This window comes from Larus michahellis, chromosome 1 (assembly GCF_964199755.1).
Source record: "Larus michahellis chromosome 1, bLarMic1.1, whole genome shotgun sequence".
In the NCBI taxonomy this organism is placed as follows: Eukaryota; Metazoa; Chordata; class Aves; order Charadriiformes; family Laridae; genus Larus; species Larus michahellis.
In genome coordinates this window covers 188,750,445-188,771,550 of record NC_133896.1, presented here as the reverse complement: position 1 = coordinate 188,771,550, position 21,106 = coordinate 188,750,445, and the positions used below count along the sequence as shown (strand labels likewise).

The 21,106-nt window shown below is 39.5% G+C and overlaps 1 protein-coding gene across 7 annotated transcripts in view; it reads right to left on the bottom strand.

The window, feature by feature from the left end:
• DGKH (diacylglycerol kinase eta) overlaps window positions 1–21,106 on the bottom strand; it is a 166,829-nt gene that overhangs the window by 22,778 nt on the left and 122,945 nt on the right. For 4 of the 7 annotated variants that reach the window (XM_074564792.1, XM_074564811.1, XM_074564839.1 and 1 more), the window contains 12 exons: window positions 20,821–20,983; window positions 17,972–18,080; window positions 17,540–17,679; window positions 15,875–15,959; window positions 13,309–13,394; window positions 11,741–11,840; window positions 9,955–10,231; window positions 9,372–9,500; window positions 3,792–3,926; window positions 1,870–1,987; window positions 839–949; window positions 593–689 (listed from right to left, as the gene is read on the bottom strand). In XM_074564792.1, the coding sequence (XP_074420893.1) occupies window positions 593–689; window positions 839–949; window positions 1,870–1,987; window positions 3,792–3,926; window positions 9,372–9,500; window positions 9,955–10,231; window positions 11,741–11,840; window positions 13,309–13,394; window positions 15,875–15,959; window positions 17,540–17,679; window positions 17,972–18,080; window positions 20,821–20,983 (1,550 nt within the window). Of the gene's footprint in view, window positions 1–592; window positions 690–838; window positions 950–1,869; window positions 1,988–3,791; window positions 3,927–9,371; window positions 9,504–9,954; window positions 10,232–11,740; window positions 11,841–13,308; window positions 13,395–15,874; window positions 15,960–17,539; window positions 17,680–17,971; window positions 18,081–20,820; window positions 20,984–21,106 lie in introns of all 7 variants that reach the window. The other 3 variants (XM_074564785.1, XM_074564800.1, XM_074564820.1) reach the window with 1 other exon arrangement.

The following is a 21,106-nucleotide window of genomic DNA, read 5'->3' as shown; positions in this document are numbered from 1 at the left end:
CGAAATCCAGCCCAGATATTCTTTGGGTGAAAATAACTCTGACCATCTCATAGTCTTTTTCTGCATTTGGTAATGATTTATATCTCCTCTAAGTTCCCAGTATTGTGAAGAAGACTTGGGTTTGCAGTTAGAGCTCAAAAGACAAAAAATAACCACGTTCAGATAACTTACACTGCGATTTTGTTGCTGCGATAATATCTTGCTTCTTCTGCATAACTGTCTCAAACACCTATTAGAGAAAGTCTCTATAGGTGCAGCTGGGCTTCTCGTGACGCACATTCAGAATCTCCCCTCTTCTGTCATGAATTTTTGACAAGAATCATCTGTGTGCCCTCCCTTTATGTGTAATCAAGCTCTCCAATAGTTTAAAATGAGCCTGAAGGATTAAGACTCCTTATCTCTTTCATTGTGTTTAGTGTATGTTCATTTCACGTAAGAGTTTTCACCTCTTACCTGGCACATTTTTACACAGTGCCTTTGAGGTCAACTTGGGTTGACACAAGAGCTCTAAAAGGTTTCAAGAGGAAGCCCAAATTCTTCCCTACACATTGTGGAAGGAAAAATACCCGTTGTGCCCATGAATAAAATTTACCTCAAGTTGAACTTTTTGTTCTAAGTTCTTGTAAGTTCTCTGCAGCAGCTCTTTTGTGCCAAGAACTCCATACCACATCATGTTTTTCGTCCGACTTCTGAAAACAGGTAGAACAAGATTCAAATATTGAAATACATGCACTGTATCGTATTTGTAGGATGAGAAAAAGTTAAGAAATTCAAATAAGGAGATAAGGAAAAGAAAATAATGGAAACGTCTTGGCTCTGTTACTGACAATTATATTACCTGCACTTTTCAGGGTGCTCTTCTCGCTTGTTATTAAATTCTAGTGAAATTTTTGCATCTAACCCAATTCCAAAGTAGTTGTTCATGACACATTTTTCTGAATAACCCTCTCTGTTAAAAGAAAAGAGATAATTAGGTGTACGTTTGTGCAGTACCTGTACACACAGAGCTTTGGCCAAGATTGTGGTTGGTCTCAGAACAGACACATCAACCAAGAGACATCAAGAGATGTTTCCCCTGAATCTCCCTAAGGAAACCCAAGGGCAGTCGAAGAGACAGATTGGTTGCTAGCTACTTTGCAGATGGAAGTTACTTCCCATAGGACACAGAAGAAACTCTAACACACCCCCATCCTAGCACTAGCTCCACCATACCCCAAATTAACAGTGGAATATGAGGAAAGAGCTGCCCTGGGCACAGCCCTGAGACAGGAGCACAACACTGGGCCGAGCATCCAGGCTGCCTTTAGGCATGCTGGTGCTAGATGTTTGGCTGATGCTGCCTGGCACAGCGGTGCTTTGTTTTAGGGGACTTGCGGCCCACAACCCAGATGCCATCCATAAGTCTCTGCCAACATTACACCCAGTTCTGGGAAGCAGAGAGAGCTTAGGACATAAAATTTCCACCTCACTGCTCCAGTCCTTTAGGGGACACTCTTCTTCTTCGTCCACTACGAAGTGCCCAGACCCGCTTCAACATTTTGCTGGTGGCTGAGCTTGTGTTCAGACCAGCAGTTTGGGCAGGAAAACCCAGCGCTGAAGGACTGCTGGCCTCTTCCCCTCAGAGGCAGCGGGCAAGGGGTAAGTGAGCAAATGTCTCCTATTAGTTCTCCTGCTGCAAGACAATTCTGCGCTACTTATAATTAAAATGGCACAATCTAACCTGTTTTCAGACCTTGAGGTCTACTGCCAAACGGACAGCAAAACAGAATTTCATAATGAAAAAAAAAAATTACAAAAAAGAAAAAAAAAAAGCTTAAGAAAAGCAAACTAAAACAAACAGTAAATTTGGAAAAAAAAATCATTTCTTACAGTGAATCTGGATCTGGGTCAATAAACGGCGTAGCACCAAATGGATCGATATTTGCTAGCAACATTTTGCTAATAATTGAACTTCCTGCAATAGAAGCAGCTAGACCAGCCCTCAAACCTGATTAAAACAAACAAACAAACAAAAAATCGATTTGTATTTGATAAACAGAGAAACATACATTGTCATAATGTAAGCCACATACTGAGAGACAAAATATTCATTAAACCTGGACAGGGAACGATTGTGTTTCTATCTCAGTTTTTACCTGTATTGGTTATCTTTTCAGGTCTCTGGCTCTCTTGAGCAGAAAGGCAGCTATGCTGCGGTGCGGTGGCTGACTCTTCAGGTACCACCATTGAGAAAGAAAAAACCAAAGAAAATTCAGGATTTCAAGCTATCACTCACTGACTGGCATAGTAACCCAATGGGTGACCTAATATCCCAAAAGACTACCAGAGCTTTTTATTTAATTTAATCTTCACCTCCAAACTGTCCATGATTTTTCTTCGGTCCTTTCCTTCGGAAATATTCCTAAGGAATATCCTCACCTTTTTTACAACTGGTAGAGTCATAGTTTAACTTAATTTATGGAAAGGTCACAGCCTTGCCATGCCTACCTTTGACTTATATTGAAGTCACTCTGCAAAACACTGTGTAATGCAGGTAAACAAAGAAAAGTACTTTCTAAAAGCTTTCACTTAAATTGACCTAAAGAAAAATGTAAGCTCAGTTCCATTATGTTTTAACTATACTAATGAAGTTAATTAAAACAGTGCTTTACCGCTGCCCCCTAGAATTCATGGCGTTTGGATAAGAACAGGTTTTTTTTCAACTGTTAATTGCATTTGGATAAGAACAGATTTTTTTTTTTCAACTGGTTTTACTGCACAGCAGCTTTGTGGAGTTTCAGTTATCCATTTCCTGAGAGGTATCTGCAGACACCTCTAATTCAGAGGGTTGAACTTCACACGGCTCTGTCCCTCAGCCCCTTCATGGCCTCACTGCTTTGGATGAATGATAGAAGGAGCTGGGAGTCCAGGTGAAAGAAAAATTGGTCATGAGCCGGCAACGTGCACTCAAAGCCCGGAAAGCCAATTGCCATAAAAAAGAAGCGTGGCCAGCAGGCCGATGGAGGTGATTCTCCCCTTCTGCTCCACTCTGGCGAGACCCCACCTGGAGTACTGCGTCCAGCTCTGGGATCCACAGCGCAGGAAAGACATGGACCTGTTGGAGCGGGTCCAGAGGAGGGTCATGAAAATGGTCAGAGGGCTGGAGCACCTCTGCCATGAGGACAGGCTGAGAAAGTTGGCGTTGTTCAGCCTGAAGAAGAGAAGGCTCCAGGGAGACCTTACTGAGGCCTTTCAAAACATAGAGGGGGCTTATAAGAAAGACTGAAAGACTTTTTACCAAGGACAAGGGGCAACAACTTTAAACTGAAAGAGGGTAGGTTTATATTGGACATAGGGAAGAAATTTTTTGCAATGAGGGTGGTGAAACACTGGTACAGGTTACCCAGAGGAACTGTGGATGCCCCATCATTGGAAGTGTTCAAGGTCAGGTTGGATGGGTCTTTGAGCAACCTGATCTAGTGAAAGATGTGCCTGCACATGGCAGAGGGCTGGACTAGATGATCTTCAGAGGCCCCTTCCAACACCAAACCACTCTGTGAGTCTATGATTCTAAGATCCTGAATTTCATTTTCCATCCTTCTGCTGCATCTGGTGTCATGACAAGCGTTCAGGAATCTTTTATGCTATTTCGCATTTCCTACTATATGATACAACACAAAGATGTGTATATCGGTTCAAACAACTACAGGGCTCCTAGCATGAAGTAAAAATTGTTATTTGACAGCAAGCGGAGGAACAGAAGGCCATATTAAAGTAGTGTAAGGAACGGCAGAATTCAAAATCATAATTACCTGGGCAGATAATCCTAGTGTTAAGCACTGGGAGGTTTTCCTTGCTTGCAGCCAAAGCTGGAGCAGAGAAAGAGCCTGTCTGAGAATGGATACCTCGGCTTGTACGTCGATCTGGAGATCTTGGTGCAGTTTTAACTGTGCAGAAGAAGTAAAAGTAGGAGCACTAATTAGACCTATTATGACATTACCAAATACATCATTTTTCCAGCCCTGAAAATATTTCAAAAGCATGAATTTAATCTGCTACCATTCCATGACAAATGTCCTTCCCCCTCACACCACAGTTTGTCTTCTAAATACAGGGAAGAAAACACAGAAAACAGATCAAGTGACAAGCGCAAATTAAAAAGAACAAGTGTGCATGGCATTCAATGTGGCGAGTGCCCCACTTACGCTTCAAGCTACCAGCAAGAATTGAATTATATCCACCTTAAAATGTAATAGTATTTAATGCTGTAGTAAGCTTCTGATAAACATGTTAATGAAGTAACACAACTTTAACTTAAATTCAATGTGTATTTACTTATAAATATACCTATATTATATAGTTAATTATTATTTATATCAATTTTAATATTGATAGGTAAGCTTTCTAAGCCACAGGCCATCAAAACACCTAATCAACAGCCATGCTATTTGCTTCAAGCAGCTAAAATGGGCCCCCTGCCTGCTTCAGGTTTCTGAAAACCTCAGACAAAACTCTGACATCTTTATCTACAGCTGACCTGAAATCTGCAAGGGAAGGGAAAGCCATGTGCAGGCATTTTTGTCTTCTGCAGTTAAGAGTGATCATGGGGGAGATCAGTTTACCATCATCTTTTCTTTTTCACAAAAAAACCCTAGCAATTCCCAAAGTAATTACCATAACTTATTTGTTAAAATTCTCCAGAAGATGGATCAACAAAACCTTGTGACAGATAGCAAAGTTGGGTAGCTGATCAAGTTGTTGGTGACCAAAGCAGGTAATGGCACAGGAAAACGAAGGGGAAGAAAATCAAGGGGAAAGAGAAGGTGTTCACAATGAGGAACCGGTAGCTCGGTGAGGCTGCCTCTCACCGGGGCTCTCCCTGGGGCTGCCTCTGAAGGTGATGAAGGGGGGCCCCTCACTACAAAAAAAAAACATTGAGATGCTGGAGTGCATCCAGAGAAGGGCAACGAAGCTGATGAGGGGTCTGAAGAACAAGTCTTATGAGGAGTGGCTGAGGGAACTGGGGTTGTTCAGCCTGGAGAAAAGGAGGCTGAGGGGGGACATTATTGCTTTCTACAACTACCTGAAAGGATGGTGTAGAGAGGTGGGGGTCGGTCTCTTCTCCCAAGTAACAAGCGATAGGACAAGAGGAAAGGGCCTCAAGTTGCACCAAGAGACGTTTAGATTGGATATTAGGAAAAAATTTTACACCGTAAAGGTTATCAAGCATTGGAACAGGCTGCCCAGGGAAGTGGTTGATGCACCATCCCTGGAGGTATTTAAAAGATGGGTAGATGTGGTGCTTAGAGATATGGTTTAGTGGTGGTTTTTGTCAGTGTTAGGTTGATGGTTGGACTAGATGATCCGAAAGGTCCTTTCCAACCTAGGCAATTCTATGATTCTAAGAAGGATATGCCTTTCAGAGGGGTAACCCCAGGCTGCTGTAATTTATTTTCCTGGCAGAACTTCCTTCTTGCAGACTGAGAGAATATGGCAGTGCGTGCTTTAGCCTGGAGAATCACAGAATGGTTGGGGTTGGAAGGGACCTTAAAGATCATCTAGTTCCAACCCCCCTGCCATGGGCAGGGACACCTCCCACTAGACCAGGCTGCTCAAAGCCCCATCCAGCCTGGCCTTGAACACTTCCAGGGATGGGGCAGCCACAACTTCCCTGGGCAACCTGTTCCAGTGCCTCACCACCCTCACAGTAAAGAATTTCTTCCGAACATGCAATCCAAATCTGCTCTCTTTCAGTTTGAAACCGTTGCCCCGTGTCCTATCACTACACTCCCTGATAAAGAGTCCCTCCCCATCCCTGCTGTAGGCCCCCTTTAGGTACCGGAAGGCTGCTATAAGGTCTCTTCGGAGCCTTCTGTTGTCCAGGCTGAACAACGCCAACTCTCTCAGTCTGTGCTCATAGCATAGGTGCTCCAGCCCTCTGATCATCAAAGTTAATCTCTGTGAAATTCAGCCCCATCAGATGTAGCCAGAAATTGGTGCCCCAGGGAAAAAAGTTTGGGTATTACCGAATGCTTTGACACAGCATTTCCATGTAGCATGTAGAAAGCTTTTGCACACCAGATGATCACAGACAGACATTTCTTGGCTACCTCTGCTCCAAATTGTCTCACACATTAAAACTACTTCAGCTTATGACAACTTCAACCTTGACCATCTTTAGAAGCTCAGAACAAGAAATAAGATTATTTCAAAGTGATCTGACACATTCTTCTCAAAACCTGAAAACTAATTCTGCAAAAATAGAATGATTGGGACTAGCATGAAGAAAGCAGAATTAAAAGACCACTAGGAATGTGGTGGGAAGGATAAAATAGACCCTTTTTTGTGGCAGAAGGGGGAAAGATCAGTTCACGTCAATCATGATAACTCAGCCTGAGAGTAATGTGGGTATATTGTCTGGACACCCTTACGGAAAGAAAATGCAGAGTGGGAAAATCTAGAGACAAACGTAATAACAAGAACCAAGTGTTTGAAATTGTGTTCAAATCAATTCAGGCTAGGATTTGGGCATTCACTTTTTTTTTTAAGTAATGATAATCTGGCACAGAACAGTCAATGAAATGGCAAATTCCTCACCCTCTTGTATCCCAGGAATAAGATTATACACCTTTCTGGATGACTTCCTTACGTCAAACTGAATTCATCAGATGCAGGACAGGGATAAGTGGGTGAAATTTTATGGACTATTTTATATGAAAGGTCTGACCAAGTGGCCTAACAGCTCCTTCGGGCTTTAACATCTGTGTAAGAGCCTCGGTAATTATCACAAAATGCTGTAGTATTGCATGATGACAGTATAACACAATGATTTGTGTCTGTGCACAACACTGTAACATAAAGTTAAAAAGTTAAAAGAAAGAAAAACCGCAAGCGATATCTAACAAGAGTTATTAAATATTTAGATGAAGGCAACTGACGTATGGGAAAACATTACCTTCATCAAATGACCAGGAAGATCCTCAAAGGGTAAAATATAATATTCAGAACAAAATTAGCATTCATCTATCATAATGCTACTGAAAAATTCACAATGCTATTTACACAGTCTGTTCTCTCTGCACTTGGGAACAAGGCAGTCATATTAAATAGGAAAACCAACAGAGCAGCTGCTCTTTATTTGACAGATGAGACTCACGGGGATAACTGCAATAAAGATAAACTTTTGCTGTTCATGCTCTGATAAAAACAACAGAGCCCTAATGAGTAAAACTGATGTTTCCTTGCAGATAATTGAATTCATGCTTTGTCCCTAAACACCTATCTTCCACTGACAGCATTAATACACACTCCATTTCACACGTATCAGATGTATGAAGAATAATACAGCTCCCCAATAGATGCAGAAATTGTACCACCAAGAAACAAGGGGTTTATATATATTTCTACAGATGGCTATACATAGGTGTATATTTTTATTTTATTATATATTTATGGCAGTAGGATTGGGTCATGCACAGGGCCAGCATCCTCTATGAGCTACCGTTGAAACCGGACAACCAACAAGGATTGATTCCTATAACCAAGGGAAAAGGAGAGGGGTCAATGAAGAGACATTCACTGGAGCAAGTCTGACATCCATTCCTGGAGACAAGGAAATGTGAGATTCTGAATGAACAGAAGCCCCAAGGGACTAATGTCGTATTTCTAAGGTAGGAGCTACCGACACAGGCAGTAGCTTCAGAGCAGAGTCCCATGATGACAACGCCTGTTTTCAGGATGTTGGTGTGGCTTAGGGTAACAGAAGGAGAGGCAAATCCCAAACACCTTTGCTCATTTTGCCACAGGAAGTTGCTCACCAAATATCTAGAGGATGGGTTTTGCTGTCCACCAGCTAGCACTGTTTCTCCATGACTCGTAGATCGTCTTGAGACCTCACCTGCAGTGCATCACTGGCCACTTTGATATGGCAAAGACTGAAATTTCCGCCTATAGTAAGAAGCAGCTTTCCTAAAATTACGATGCAGCTTGAGACTCTTGAACAACCCTGTCACATGAACTACCAGTCAACACAAAATGCAGTATTGATGTTTGTCATGGAAAATGTACAAACATGACCTCTGGCTGGATTAGTTTGATGCCAAAACCAAGCAAGGAAAGAGGTAAGTGAGGGTCCTGTATAGACATATCCTTCCTTCTTCCACTACAGCCACTTGCTGGCAAATTTCATACAGGACACATGAAGGAGAGATTTTACCCTACCATTTGAAAGCGAGAATTAGTACTATGGTATTTCAGGAGATGACTGTTCTTTAAATATAATTTTACACACTATAAACAAACACTGATTAGCCAAAAGGAAAGCTTAGTCACAAAATGGGCTATTACTCTATGAAAATGCCGCCTTCCAAGCATGTTGTTTTACGCTCAGATCACTCAATATTCTGATTGCTTTGTGCAATTATTGAGACAAATAATACAACTGTGTTGTTTCTGTTGTATTTTAAAACCCAGCATGGGCTACCCATGCTGCCTTCCTGTTTTTGGAAAGCAACCCGCAGAGCCCCACAGTGGGGGCAGAACGATGCTCCTACAGGAAAACAGAAGCCCTTAGACAGCAGCAGCTGACAAAGTCCATCCGATCAAGGACAGAGCAGGTAGTGGGCTCTACACCTTGGAAAGCCAGAGTACCTTGGTGATTGCTATATGGCTTGCTACACAGCAGTCAATAGCTGCAAGGAACTAGCTGGATTAATGACCTGTACCACAAGAAATTTTTCATGGGAAGGAGCTCTAGGTTATCAAAGACTTTGGTTCAAATTTGTGTTCTGGATTAGACAAATAGAGGGGGTGACCTTAGTACTGCCATTTCTCAGGAGGCTTCCATGCTCCAGCTTCTATTGTGTTCTTTCCTGCTGTTCCATTTCATACAGGAGACTTAAATATTCATTCTCTCTGTTCCAATAACTGTCTCCAGGTAAGCTCCCAGCTGAGACATCAGGGTTTGTCATCAATACAATGAATAAATATGTCTGTTTCACACAATTTGAAACCCCTTCACAGAAAAGACTGACAGAAACTCCTATAATATGCCCAAAAATGCCTACGACTGAGACATGGTATCGCCACCATTACCTAGGTTCTAGTCCCTGCTCAGGTTCATGCAGAAAGGTGAGTGTAAACACTGATTAAATGCAGGCACTTCTCTCCCCAACAAATACCTTCTCAGCTTTGGAAATCCATTCCCAAAGACCATTCATCACATCTCCCCCATTTTCCCCTCAACTTCTATTTATCCAAATCTATTAAAAATTGTGACTAGTTTCCAGTGAAACAACATGCTAGTATTTTTAATTATGGAGCCAACTACGCTCCATAATACAACTATAAGGAGATAGCATAATTTTAAATTATTTTATTCCTAATTTACTCACTTGATGGGGATTCAAGTTCCTTTGTATCTTCGTCTTTTTCCTCTTCTTTGGATTCATCCAATTCCTTGCTATATTCTAGTGGGGACTGATTCACTTGTTCTTCACTATGAGCATTCTGCTCATCCACAACTGCTTATTAAAAAAAGACAGAAAGTTTCAAGATCTTTAAAGAAAATTTGCAAAAATAGAAAACTAGCTTCTTTTTTTCTCCAGCTTTACCTTTCAGTTTAAAAATATTAACAAAGGATCTGTATTGCCAATTCAGGGAAAGGGAGTCTAGCAATCTTTTGCCCATTGATGGAGATTTACTGCCAGACATTTTCATTTTGTGGAGGATAACAGTTACAAAAGAAACGCATTTGTCTGTGTGCACACATGTGTATACATATGTATTCATATATGCAGACAGTCATCAACAACCAAACAAGCTGCATTTCTTTCCCTTGCAGCTTGCAATAAGCACATCATTTTATCGATGTAAAAATGTAGAAATCAAGCTTTAATAATGAAAATTTATGCTAGTATAGAAAAAAAGCCGCACTGTTAGTCTATCGGTAAGGATCAAAACGTTGCTGATGTGCACCTTTTTCTGCTTGTTCAATGATCTGCCTCACAGCCTTCTTCAAGCTGTTCGCCCTCAGCATTAACTGTTCCCTCGGTTTGAAGAGCTTCTGGGTGGAAGACTTTGAGACACACTCCGCTAATTGCTCTTTACTTTCAGACAAGGATTCTTCACTTGAAAACTCCTCTGCTTCTTCTTCCACGATGGGGGGAGTGATGCCTGGGAGAATGGGAGCAGCCTGGGCCTCTGTGTGAAGAGCCTGGAGCAATAGGTCTAGCTTCTCATTTAACTCGGTGCACTAAGACAAAGTAGAAAAGGGTTTAAAATGGGCACAAACTTGAGCATAGGAAGTTCCACCTAAACATGAGGAGGAACTTCTTTACTTTGAGGGTGGCAGAGCACTGGAACAGGCTGCCCAGAGATGTGGTGGAGTCTCCGTCTCTGGAGACATTCAAAACCCGCCTGGACGCGTTCCTGTGCAACCTGCTCTAGGTGACCCTGCTCTGGCAGGGGGCTTGGACTAGATGATCTCCAGAGGTCCCTTCCAACCCCTACCATTCTGTGATTCTGTGAAAATTGCCTGTGTCTAAGTGTCTATGTCATTGTCTATGTAAAACCCAAACTCAGGTTCAATATTTCATAATGTTAGATTATGAGTATGTCTGCATGGGTTTTTGCAGACCCTGTGACACTCAACCCCATTAGAGCAATTATAACATTATATTATGATAGTACATTATTACATAGAACAATTTATAATATAAACCCCCCCTACACTCAGACTAAAATAACACACCGTGGTAAACGCAGCCTGGCACATAACTGAGGTACAGATTAGATCTTACTCCTCTCCTGATGGCCAGCAGCAGGGAGAGAACAGGCACAGATTTGCCCGTACCATGTGCATTGTAACAAATTACGGGTGATCACTACTTCAATTTGAAGAGATAACCTATGGGGACAAGCCCAGCCGTTAGACTGAAAACACATGGTGGTTTGGTTTATGGTTGGTTTTGGTTTTTTTTTGTAACACAGCTGTACGTTGAAGGAAGCGAGCTGTCACAGAGCGAAGAGGCTCAAGCCAGAACCAAGCACTGTCAAACACCTCTCCCCTGACTGAGCAGTTGCTCTCTAGGTACACTGGAGAAGAGGTGATTTTCTCTGCTGAAGGGCAAGGAAATCAACACTGTTAGGCCCTGGAAGAGTAAAAAAGAAAAATCATTTTCTGAAGATGTGCACTGAACAGAAACCTGAACCAGGAACTGCCATTTAGCAAGTACATTTCCTGACTCTGGGACAGTTAGTGATGTTGTTTTCTTCTTTTCTTTTCAGCTCATGTAAATTTTCTGCCTCATACCAAATCCTTCTGGGTTTTTTTTCCAATGCTTTTGCAACATGATCTCCACAATCTACAGCTTAAGCCGTTGTTTTTAACACTGTAGTCTCTCTTCCCTTCATTCTCCCAGCATACTCTCTTCATTATCCCATTTTTTCCCTGTAGCTAACTTACTCCCTTCCAGACAAAAGTGTAACTTCTAACGCAGAATATTTCCATTTATCTCTGTGTACGCTACCTTGTACTTTATCCTTTCTGAAGGAAAAAAGTGTAAACAGAGTTTATAGAGATCTTACAGTTTAAAGATAGTTTGGAAATAACTGTTCTATGCGCTATGACAAGAAGAATTTTAAAGTCGCTGGCTGAAATGGAAGCAGAGCTGGGCATCCTGGAGAGGTTCAAAAAAATTAAACACCCATGAGCTACAGCACAAAACCACAACTTTAAACCAGAGAATAGTCATTGTCTTACCTTAATGGCCATGGCATCAGCTTCCTCTGCATTTTCCATCGGTTTTTCATAAGTCTTCCCTATTTTGGCAACGAAGTCCTTTACAGTTTCACATAATATTCTTCAGATAAAAATAGGAGAGGGGAGAAATCAAAGGAAATTAAATAGATCAAAATGAATATTAAACTCTCGTGGCAGTTGGTTTATGTGCATACTGCTACGCGCCGCTCTTATTGGAAACTGAACTCTGTGATCATACCTGCAAAGCAGATGATACACTTTTCCACGGCTTGCCAAAATCAAGCAGTAAGCTTTGCAAACAAAAACTCTTCCTCCCTTTTTATTTAAGCCTTCACTCACACTAAGTCTCTTATTTCTAAGAACTGAAACAAACGTGACTAATTTATTCATTCCCTCGCTTGTGCACCTTCCACACCAGAGGTGTTAGCAAACTTGCCTTTGCTTTGTTAAACTTCAAACTTCGAAAACTTCTTGCAAATTCCTACGTGAAGACGGAGCCTAGAAACCACGAAGAAAATCTACCGACTTTAACGGAGCACTTCTTAGACGACAGCATCTGGCCGCACACCTCCCATTGCACAGCTCATGCTTTTTTTGAACGCCAGCTGACCCCGAGGCGTTATCTATGCGAACTATGGTGGCTGCAGTGAATTTTCATTGTGTAAACTCAGAGAAAAGACTTGGTTCTTGTTACCTACGCCGCAGACAGACAGCAAACACTAACGAGGTGTGGATAATCGCTTAGTACTGTTCATTTGGTTGAGATTTATTTGACAGAAACTAAATAGATTTAACAAGATACAGACCCGATTTAGAATTTGGAGTTATAATAATATCCTGCAGTTTAATTTTCAATATGTGGTATGTATAGTTAAAACACTAAACTTTATTACCTTGCTTTTAGCAGAAAAAAAAGAGGAGACGTAATGCCATTCAGACGTACTTTTAAAGATAGTGTCACTGGTCTTTTGCATATCGCAAAATAGAAGTTTTTTCATACAGAATACTTCTGATTTTAGATCACGTCCATGATTTGCCAAGTAATTGTATCTCATTTTTAAGTGTTTTGGTTTGGGGAAAAAAACCCTGTTGCCTGTGGCCGCTATTTATTGAATTGATACAGACAGAGCTATGACAAAGCTACCTAGCTGAACTTCTGCTACACACTGGTGAAGTTGTTTGGCCTCTTAATTTCTTTTTTGTTTTGTTTTATGAATATCCATATCATTAACATGAAGTACACTGCATATTTGCATTAGTAACAATAAATTTCATATTTAAACAGCACACTGATTTGGAGTGATTTAAAATCACTTTATACTAATACTATGTGATTTTTTAAAAAAAATGTTGATGAGTTCAGAATTTCGATATCGATTACAATTGTGTCACATAAAATTTTTTGCAGAAAAAAAACATCCCCTCTAAAATATATACATCAAGGTATATCAAGCCAAAGCCATCTGGGCCAGCCATAAGACAATCAGGCTTAGATAGAAGGTTATTATGGTTATGATGTTACACAGGGGATTTATCCCACACATCGTACATAAAACCGATCAACTCACTTGGCAGATGATATGACAACTGAGTGCTGATCAGAATTGAGAATTTTTGCAAGATGAGCAGCAACTGAGTCCTCGTAAGCAGATATCTGAAAACAGAGAAAGAAGACTTCAATTTCTGTATGTTTCAGCAGTTTAACACCAAGTAGTGAGTTAAAATCCCTCCAAAAATAGCAGGATTTCCATTTCAGATCTAATATAAGGACAAGCAGCTGGCAACACAGATTCTACCTGCGTACTGTATTTTAGGTACCAGATTTTTAATATTCAGAGTAACGCTGTATCTGAGAACTTGATCCACAGCTCTTTTTCTCCTGTAGAGAAAACAGTAAGTTATTTCTAGGCTAAAAATAGTCCATGAGACAGAAAAAAAACCCTACTTTCTTTCTAGATTTATAGCAACCTAAATTATTATACCTTGTATTTCCAAATCAAGCAAAGTTTCCTTCAAACTAAGCTGCTCAAACAAAAATAAATCAAAAGTTTGCCGTTATAACCCTGAAGTTTCTTTTCACTGGCAGATGGGCTGTTACGCCCCAAGCACCCCTTCTGACAAAGGCTGCTAAACTAATATAAAGTTATCAAACCCAATCCTTAAGGAGCAACATTTGGGAGAATGAATGGGTGCACCTGTCTTCTGTTTTTTCTTGCACAGAAGAATTATAAAGCCTGAAATATTCAGACAAAGATTTGGAATGGATCAGATTCACATCTTCATGCACTATATCCCGTCTTTATAGAAAGGGATCGACCTCAGTCTTAAGAGAAAAGTCTAACCAAATTCCAAATCTAAAGCTAAAAGTAAATGCAGTTCTGAAATTTTCTGACAACTTCCTTTATGAATCTCTTAAAATCTCTTTGTGTGTTTTTACCCTTGACATGGAGCAGGTAGATATACCACTCTTTTTTCCTCCTAAAACCTAGCCTTAGTTGTAGAACTCTAACAGTAAATCAGTTTTCATTTCAAGAGAAAAAACAATATATAACTATCTCATCTGTAAGAATGAACTACAGTTGTTCAAACATCAGTATGAAGCTTCTGGAACCAAACCAAGTGAAACAAGTCTCTTCAAACCGTAGGGAAAAAAAAAAAAAGAATCGGATATGTACTTTTATTTACTTTTTGAACTGTGCGTTAACAGCTTACCTACTGTAAGGTTAAACTGTCTTTTTCTGAAATATCATAACTCAAGCAACCATGCAAAAAACATTAAAATAGAGATTGACCAGGGCACAGAAAAGAAAATAGCTTTCTCCAACTCAGAGTAATGGCAGGTAACTATAGCTTACAAAAGCCATTTCCCAAAATAGAGGTTTTGTATGAGCAGTTCCTTCCATTTTCAGGAGGGGCTAAATACAATTTCAAAGCCAGAACTAACTAGAACAAAATGTGCATTTTTTTTCCTTTACCTGATGCAGATACATGGGAAAATTTTAACAGTCTTGCAAAATTGGGGAAGATAAAGCCTTGGTCTGACGCTGGAAACAGAGCCGTGCACAAAGCAACCTGTAAAAATCCCAGCCAGCGGAGCCCCAGCCTTTTTGCATCTCTATATCCAGCAAGCTGTCAAAGGTTATAAACTCCTTGCCAATTAAAACAGATTGGATTATTAAATTATTCAAGAACCTGCTGATTAATTGTTGCTTCTCAAGTATTTTAGAGCTCAAGTTGATGTGCATTAACTTTCTAAAGGAATACGTTATTTTCTCATTTTTAGTCAGACTTTTCATGCCAATTAATTTGATTAAAGCATCTCCCTCTGCCCTCAAAATCGAAACCTCATCAAACAGTACAAGCACAAGCCTAGTCTGAAAGAGAGACTAAGCTTTTCTCTGAGGTCACTTATGATTTTGAGTTCACTGAAAAAAACAAAGACAAAGTTGGGTGGTATCACTTGATCTAACTCACTTTCAGAAGCTGCAAAAAGCTTTCTTTCTTGCTTGCTTGCTTTCTTTCTCTCTTTCTTTCTTTCTCTCTTTCTTTCTCTCTTTCTCTCTTTCAGAATACAACCCTTGACTTCAAAATGTGGAGTTTTTCCAATGCTTATTCCAAACTCAAGGTAGCAAACATTTTGCTTTTATAGATAGATAAAAAATATATTTTCATATATTTGTGTATTTTAATAGTATACATAGTATTACTATATAATACCATAATACAATATTATTATCTATAAAATTATACAAAAATATATTCTCACATAAAATAATGATATAGAACATATAATAATATTACAGAACAATAAAATACTATATTATATTCTTATATATGATATAAGAATATATAATATATAAACTAATATATAAAATAGATAGATAGATAGACAGACAGACAGATAGATAAAAAAATACATTTTTCAGGAAGAAATTTTTCTGACCTTCATTCATTTTTGGCAAATAACACAGAACTGGAAACCCTAATCGCTTGAGATACACACCATGAACAGATGTTTACTCAGTTCCGTTAGCAGATCACGAAACATCTATTTTTCCTGCAGGTGCTTCGATTTTTAATATTGTCATCCCAGAAGCTCAAAGTTAAGTATAGGAAACAAAAGTAAAAGGTCACCTGACATTCCTCCGACTCTTCTGCAGTCACGGGAAGAATAGAAGGCTTTGCTGGTAATTTCAGTTCATATGACATTATACTCCACCTGAAAAAAAAAACATAACACCTTTACATTTTCCAGATTATTAGTTTTATCTCTTCTCCAACGTATCAACGAAAAGAAAATTCAGTGTCACACCAATTGTTAAAACAAACAAACAAACAAAGCATCTTAATTTTTAATTGTATGCTACCTGAATATAGGTGAAATAATTGAGACTGAAGATAATAATTAGTTTTACTGCTCAGATTTTTTGTCAGCGATTTGATGATGAACCTTCTTTGTGAGCAAATCACCAGACACTCAATGCAGGCAACAAACACTTTCCGGCAAAACATTCACAGTATAAAAGAATTCACGCAAACAAACTGCAGAAGTCAAAGGAAAATGGATGTGTTCCTAGAGAAAAAGCTCCAAGGTAACATTAGCTTTTCAGCTCAACGAAGGGAGGGCGGCAGGAGAACAAAGCAAATGGTTAAGTATCTTCACTGACATCTGTATTTTTTTCCCCTGGTAAAGGACAGTACTCTACAGCACAGACAGTATGAAACCACTGATAGCAACGTCCTTCAAAGCCTGCTGAAAAGAACTGGTAATCGCTGCAGATGGCCTTGGGAGCAAGTCTACTGAAATTAGAACAAAAAATGACACTGAGCTCTTTTCAGTACAGAAAAAGACAAACGTGATTTAATCTCCAAATATTTCAGAATGCCCAGACCTACAATTACTTTTAAGAATCACTAACAAGCATTTCTCTCTATACTTTGCTGTAAAATGATCAAATAGTCCACAGAAAAGATTAAAATAAAAAAGGACTCTATTTCATTAAAAAAAAACCTAAACCAAAACCCTCTTTGATCACATTCAAGTGCTACTAACTAGAGCAAGAACAGAAACGACCATGAGAGAAAGGAACAGAGTAAGAAGTACTCCTCTCAAAACCAGAGTGCTACACCTTCATTGGAACAACATGACCATCATCTTCCCTGACTCTTTTTAAACGAGGATTGCTCCTTTGCTTTCTGGATGGAAACCACACAAAACAAAGACTGGGAAGATCTCTTGGGTTTGACTAAGAGAATGGCTCAAACAGAAATATTAGTAGTGGATCAAGCCAAAGATCCAGTTAGCCCAGGACCCTGCCCACAGCTGATGATGAAGGGTGAAAGCACACGATGCGCATTCTCCCCGCATCCAAGGACAGAGAGCTCCGGTGTTTCCTAAATAAAGATGCTATCTTTAATGGTATTTAATAGCATCCATGGAGTCCATAAAACTGCCCCAAATGGTTTGGAATCTGTACAATTTCTTAACGCTTACAATTTCTTGTAAGAGGCAGTTAGGCAGTTTCATCAGTTACGCAATAATTTGCCACCTTTTGTTCATCTTTGGATGACACGCCTCCTAGTTTCATCAACCGCTCTCCCCTCTGACTCTTCAGTTTAAAAAGGACATTGAAAAGCTGTCCCCATTACTACCTCGTCTTGCCTCACGATTACGATCTGCACCCTAAAAACCCAAAACACTGCCGATTAAGTCTCCAAGATGGATTTAGGCCACCAGACATCCAAACAAATACAATTTGCATCTCATGGTAATTCACGTGTATGCACATTTAGGTTTACCTGTCTAACATTTTCGTGCTGGCTCGTTCTAGTTTCTCCAAGATCTGAGGAAGTTGCGTATCATCATCACAGGATCCTCCCCAACCAAGGACACGAGCGAGGTCATTTCCAGTACCAAGGGGTAACACTCCTAACTGACACTGAAACACAACACAGGAGCAAATCTACTACTGAAAACTAGAAAGAAAAAGTGCAAACTATTACAAATGCCTGTTATTTCAAGCAACAAATGTTAAGTATATAGTTGACGTCTAAAGCTTGTAAATCCCAATTCAACTTGTCCTGTTTACAGCAGTGAAAATTTTCATTTAACGGTAACAACTGAGTTTGGGTGATACACAGAGATATGACAAAGAACCAAGTGAAGGAAAAGTAAGCATACAAAATTAAGTCTAGTCAGTATAGTCAAGAAAAGTAAGTATGCACACTTGCCTGTTTGTGCAGGCTGAGCTTATCAATTTCTGATAAGACCCAACCCACGCTTCCATCGCCGCCACACACAAGAATCCTGAAGTTGTCAAACTTCTGAAATAACCGCAAACTGCAGAGAAGACACGGCCTGTTAGAGCCAGTTATGTCCATTAGGGAGAGAGCAGTTACATTCATTAGCAACTGTTACAAGAAAATATGGTGCACGGCACCTTTATGGTCCTTCTTGTATTGTTCTGGGTTATGTGGATACAACCATCTACTTAATAAACCTATCTGCATCCCATCTATTGCTGTATATTCCACTTATATTGACATTTCTGATAAATAACATGCCAAGTTTTGCTTAAAAAGAATCCCTTGATATTGTTTTCAGGATTTTATTAATATTATTTTATTAATTTTATCAATATAAAAAAAAATTTTCTAAGCTATGAAATTGCGACTTCTCTATGCTTCCCACTTCAGCCAGAAGCACAAGGCACCACAGGGAATTTTTCAGGAGAGGAGGTAAAGACACAACGACAGGATGTGCTCCACAATACAGGTGGGCTTTTGCCAACGCGTGACTAACTAAATGCAAGGACCATTGGAGGCAATTCTTACACATAATGATCACAACAATGTAAGACAAATACTACTGGTATTTCATATTAAATCCTTAAAGCCGTATCCTGCTTTCACTTTCTACGGCTCTTCTTCCATCTCCCAATTCACTTCTCCCAAGTGAATAATAACAGGACCAGAGGAAATGGTCTGAAGTTGTGGCAGGGGAGGTTTAGATTAGATATTAGGAAGAATTACTTTACTGAAAGAGTGGTCAGGCACTGGAACAGCCTGCCCAGGGAGGTGGTTGAGTCACCATCCCTAGAGGTATTTAAGAAACGTCTAGATGTGTCACTTCAGGGCATGCTCTAGTGGCAAAGATTGTAGGTTGTTTGGTTGGACTCGATGATCTCAAAGGTCCTTTCCAACCATGAAGATTGATTCTGTGATTCCTGTTCTCTGACTTTTAACACCTCCAGGATACAACACTTTGGCAGTACAGAAAAGGAGGACAAGAGAGACAGAACAAGCAGAAAGGTGAGACGCAAAGGAAAGGGGAATGAGATGAGAAGAAACAGCCAAGAGGTAAAAACAACAGGGATTTAAGCTTAAAAAAAAAAAAAAAGAGAATTGAAAAGTAGAAACTCTTAAAATAATCAAAATAAAGATGTTTATTTTTAATGCATGTTATTTTCCAGAATATGTATAATCTTAGAACTATTTCTAAAAAGCAACATATTAAGATCACAAATTTTTGAAGCACTTGTATTTTTTCTGAAGAAAATGATGTCACTTGTATATATGATAGGCAGATACCTATTCAGAACAAAAGATGCAGATACTTAAGGAAAAAAAACGTTGATACCAGAACAATTTCTCCTACCCTGAGAGAAAAGAGAAAAACCTCTAGAAACACACTAGCTCAAAGAATGCAACTCTGCTTTTTAGGTCAACTAGTAGAAACAAGACGTCAGCACAACGGGATAGAATAACTGCTAACGACCTCTCTTTGGAAACTGGGAAAAATATTTGAAAGCAACCAACCTGACCTACGATTACTGGGCAAAACCAAAGTGAGCCTCCTGAACCATGCTGCTGGTAGGTACAACTAGATGAAGCAAGAGAACTTGCAAACAGACAGATTTTTTTCAGATTGTCCTGTCTCAAAAATTGTCTCTCCAACTTGAGATGAACCTTCTTCACTTTTATCCGTCACTATAATTACACGTACAAAATGTTAGCCAAAAAGGACTTTGATTAAACTCAGATTTAAATCAGGGTTATAATGAAAAGACTATTACAACTTAAAGAGTTAATATAACATGTCCATAACACAGTGCTAACTATAAAACTTCACATCTGTATTCCATTATATTTGTATTATTTGCCCACTCTTTGAACTGAATTTTTGTGCATTTGTTTCATCTGCATTTTTATCATGCAAGCATAATTCTGCATCTGTGCATAACTTAGTGTTTCTAGTTGCTGTAACTGATATTAATAGGGCATTTAACCACAATGCTACATCTGGGTGGAATTAAGTTAGGCAACAGAAAAACGTGCATGAATTTAATCTTTATGAATGTGCAAAGACGCTTGGGTTGTGGCCACTGCTATGCAGATTTCATCCCTATCTCTCCAACAACCCAGCCTTTAGATTTTGTAGAATTCCTGATGGTTTTAATTGTGTTCTTGCTCCAAATTTTGTGAGATGCTTATTTTCTTGATCATTTGCATATGTTGCCTAAAACCATATTTTGAATGTAGTTTCCCAACGACAAAAGTTTTAGTGTACTCGTCCATCACCCTCTTCGGACTGCCCTACTGACATTTGTGTTCAGAATTCAAAAAGATACAGAGTACATTTAGCGGAGAGTTCTATTCCATAGCTATTTACAACAAAGTCACAGGAATATCTGAATTACGCATTTGAAATGGAAGAAAAGCACCCAGGCAACTGTGCATAAAGGCCCTGATTCAGGAAAGCATCTAAACATTTGCAACGGGTTTGAACCTTACCAGTTAACAGAAGTCAAAGCTAGCCAAAAAGCCACAAAAAACTTGGGCTGATGGGTTTGGGGTTTGAATTTTCAAGTGAGCGCTTTTTTTCTAAGAAGAAAATATTATCCTACAATCCCTTCACCCACCAGAATTCACCCTGAAATTCTGTTATCTATTAGATTTTAATTAGGAAGTCACAGTAGATATTGATGATAGGATTATAGCAACACGGGGACAACACAACACTATACTTTGCACTAAATTCCCTTGCGGAAAGGATTGCTCAAGATTTCCAAGGTCATTACCCTAAGTGAGGTCCTCCATTCATTAAATCGAACACCTGAGCTGGATTTAATGACTGTTTGAATCGACGAAGAAACTTTACTCCCTGATTGTCTCCACTCTTTGAGTTAACAAAAACTAAAAGAGGACTGGCACAGGATGGCGGGCATGTGGCTTTCCAGAAACCTGTGAACATAGGTAGAAAGAATGAAATAAATAAGGCTTTCTAATATGAACAACACAAAAAGAAATCATGGGAAAGAAGAAGAAAGGGATGAAGGACAAAAGGAGTACATTTTATCTTACATA